A 3,468-nucleotide genomic window follows, 5' to 3' on the forward strand; every position below is an offset into this window, starting at 1 on the left:
ATATAAATAATAGTTTATCTGATAAAAACTTTGTGCAAACATCAACTCATCATTGACCACCAAACAAACAATGTCATTAAAACACCAGCGCTGTTTAACAGCCTCCAGGTCTCCATTGTGTTGGTAGAAGCTGAACTGCAGCAGAGTCTGGCCCTGATGTTACAGCCACACTGACCTGGCCTCCTGACCCTCCCTGTTCTCCACTCGGTTCTTTCTGCTCAGATAAATTGCCATCTTGGCTTCCCCTGAAAGATAGTTAAGGAACTGACACTTTTCTTTTCCTGTTTTCTTGTAGGCAGCTCCCATGATGAAAACCCTTTCAGTAAAACACATGAGAAAGACTAAAAACCAATGTTAAAAGAGAGAAGAACTCTGCGAGTGTCTTACACTCAGTAAAAACATGGTGAACAGTCTCTCTAAGGCTACAGAATGGGCACTGGCTAAGAACAGAGGGATTAAGAACAGAGATAAAGCATTGGAGGCGACAGCACCATGTGAAATCCTCCACTGGAGGTCGGCAGTCCGTTTTCTGAGGGGAGGTTTATATAAGATCCTCCACTGTGGACCAGGTCCGTTTTGTCCCAGTCTGTCTGACCACACATTGGGGAGCCTGTTGCACAGTCCGCTCTTGTTTGTGCCCTTCACACAGTTAAAATACAAGGTCTTCTTGTCCACCTTGTGTAGTGTCAGTTTTTCTGGACATGTTGTAGCAAGCAGGGGGCCGGTGAGTTCCCCTAGCCCTGGGCTCAGGGAGATCTCAGGGAAAGGGTCTGAAGGGTCCGGCTCGACTTTTCCTTGGCTGTAGTTCGTGAGGAGGCTCCTTTCTTTCCCCGTCAGTCTCTGGCTCCACAGCTCCAGGAGCCCCCTGGCCACCCGGACAGAATGCAGACCCAGCAGAGAGCCCAGGGCCGGGGCGTCGCTCAGCGTCGGCCCCACTGCGTCCACCAGCTGCTGCAGGCACAGGGTTCTGGATTTGCGCAGCGCCCCCCATCAGGCCAGGGGTGACATTGCTGCTGATGTCCAGCTTGGCCCTGTGAATTAATGGTTCTCTCAACAACCAGTACAAAGAGTTAGACTTTGGGCACCTTTTATGAGTAAAAAGGGCCCAAGACTTAAAAACACCCTGATAAAACAGGCAGCCCACTTACCTTTAAAACACTAGAATCAATTAGAAACAGAGCAGTATCCAGCCCCAGGTTATCTGCACGTCTGAGAATGCAGCTGGCCACATCTCTCCACACTAAACCATCCGGACTTGTGAGGTATTTTTGCACAAACTGAATTCTAAAAGTGGCCATCCGGCTGGCAGGTGGACGAGGTCCTGCCCCCCCCCTCCTCTCTGGCTAAAAACAGCACCCCTTGTGGCCCCCAGTGCAGACCCTCCCAAGCAAATCGACCATTCTCCTCTGTATGTGGGCTAGAAAGCCTGAGGGAGGGTCTAGGCAGGTTAGACGGTGCCAGAGTTGGGATGCTATAAGATTGTTTAAAACCAATACTCTACCTTTAACAGACATCTGAGGGAGCAGCCATTTCCATTTGAAAAGTTTTCCCTCGATCTTCTCTGTGACGCCCTCCCAGTTCTTCTGGACTATGTTCTCTTGTCCGAGATAGATTCCCAGATACTTGAAGCCGTCTCTTCCCCAGACCAGGCTCTGGGGAAGAACTGGGAGACCGTCACGCCATTCACTGACAGCGAGGGTTTCACTTTTCTTCCAGTTCACCCTCGCTGCCAATGCTATGCTAAAATCTTCCACAATATTGGTTAAAAGGTCTGCATCCCTCTGGTATGAAAACAACAATGTCGTCTGCATAGGCTGATAAAACCTTGTTCTTACTAAAACCAGGTAAGAACAGATGCTGTAGATTTTGGCTCCCCTGATTCCTCCTCCACCATCTCAGCCTCTTCCACCTGATCCTCCCACGTATTCAGTTCTCCACCCGCCTGTACTTCTTCTATCTCACCTGACTCCTGTATTCCACCAACCTGCTCTGTTAGGTCTATAGGTTTCTCACTACATCCGTTTTCACCCGTTTCCTTTGCTTTTCCTCAATCCTCACCATCTCCCACCTTACCCAAAGCCTCTCCCTCACTGTCCTGGACACAATCACTCACACCGTGCACATCACTTGCACTCATCCCGTGTAGGTCAGGCACAGCAGCGGCACGGCGCGGTCCGCGGTACCGCAATGGACCGCTCAGATTCCGCAGCTGGGTTCGCAGCAGGAGGTGTCTCCACCGCACCCTTGCGACCAGCGGACGGCCCCGCCACAGCGCCGAGCGCCACACCCAGGTCAGGTGGAGCCGGGTCCCCCTGCCTCGGACAGGCCCTCACAGTATGCCCCTCCTCACCGCAACCGAAACATTTCATCACCGACGAAATCACGTAATCATAATCATCTACTTTAACGTGGAAGCTGAGCTCCTCATTCCGGTTGTTAAGTATCATATACAGGTGTCTGCGGTGAGACACCACGTGCTTCAGTAACTGAGATTTACACCCAGACAAGATCTTTTTGATCGTGACACCACCTTCTCGTGTCTGGAGAGTTCTCTGCTGAGAAACTCGTCGGTGATGAAAGGAGGGACATTTGATAGTACCACTTTCGTGGCCGGTTGCGTCAGCGGCAACACCTGGACGTACCATTAACCTTGAGGCCTGTCTCGATGACTCGGTTCACCTTCTCCACCTACTCCAGGAAGATGACCACGGCGCTGTTCATCCGAGCGGCCGTCTTTACGCTGCTGTGCCCGACCATGTCCCCCACAGCCAGCCCAATGTCCTCCACGCTGCACGGAAAGCCGACGCTGATCTTAATGCCGTGCTTTCGCGTGAGGTGGGACAATTTACCATGGCGTCTAAAGACGCCAACCAGCGAGACACCGGCAGGAGAAAAGAAAAACACCAAACCCAAACTCCCCAAAAATCGATTAAACTTAACCTAAAGTGAAACACAACCAACAAACGACCTCAAAGTAAAGATCGAAAAACCACTCGCTCAGCGACTCACTCACACACACTCATTCCCAGCATGCACTGTAGAGAGAGAGAGAGAGAAAGTTAGAGAGAGAGAGAGTGACAGGAGAGAGAGAAAGTTAGAGAGAGAGAGAGACAGACAGGATCGAGCAGTAAGACATTTATTGGATTATTAATTTGTGAAGCTGAAGATCAAACAAAAGGTAAAGTCAGAGAAACTGGTTCAGTTTGACTCTCAGACATTTTACATTAAAAAGGTTTCTCTAACATTTAGATGAAGGAGCTCAAGTTGATCCTTAAATGTTAGATTTATGATTTAAATATCTTCTTAAAACATGAATTTATCTGAGAGGTTATCCTGATTTTACGTCATTTGTTTGTTCATTTATTTCTATAAATGTTTTTACTTCTTTATGTCTTATGTTACTTCAAAGTTCTCAATCTTTGCGTGGAACCCAATGTAACTGAATCTTTTGTTGAAAGCAATGTCACT

The 3,468-nt window shown here is 48.9% G+C and overlaps 1 protein-coding gene across 1 annotated transcript in view; it reads right to left on the bottom strand.

The window, feature by feature from the left end:
- The window catches only part of LOC116400208 (histone-lysine N-methyltransferase 2C-like), a 63,570-nt gene extending 61,123 nt beyond the window's left edge, over positions 1–2,447 (bottom strand). Inside the window, exons 1-5 of the mRNA XM_031877925.1 lie at positions 2,184–2,447; positions 2,059–2,095; positions 1,513–1,663; positions 596–967; positions 176–316 (exon numbers count right to left, since the gene is read on the bottom strand). Coding sequence (XP_031733785.1) covers positions 176–316; positions 596–967; positions 1,513–1,663; positions 2,059–2,095; positions 2,184–2,447 — 965 coding nt within the window. The remainder of the gene's footprint in view (positions 1–175; positions 317–595; positions 968–1,512; positions 1,664–2,058; positions 2,096–2,183) is intronic.
- Between the last annotated feature and the right edge of the window lie 1,021 nt (positions 2,448–3,468).

Source organism: Anarrhichthys ocellatus, unplaced genomic scaffold, assembly GCF_004355925.1.
Source record: "Anarrhichthys ocellatus isolate YVR2014 unplaced genomic scaffold, GSC_Weel_1.0 scaffold155, whole genome shotgun sequence".
In the NCBI taxonomy this organism is placed as follows: domain Eukaryota; kingdom Metazoa; phylum Chordata; class Actinopteri; order Perciformes; family Anarhichadidae; genus Anarrhichthys; species Anarrhichthys ocellatus.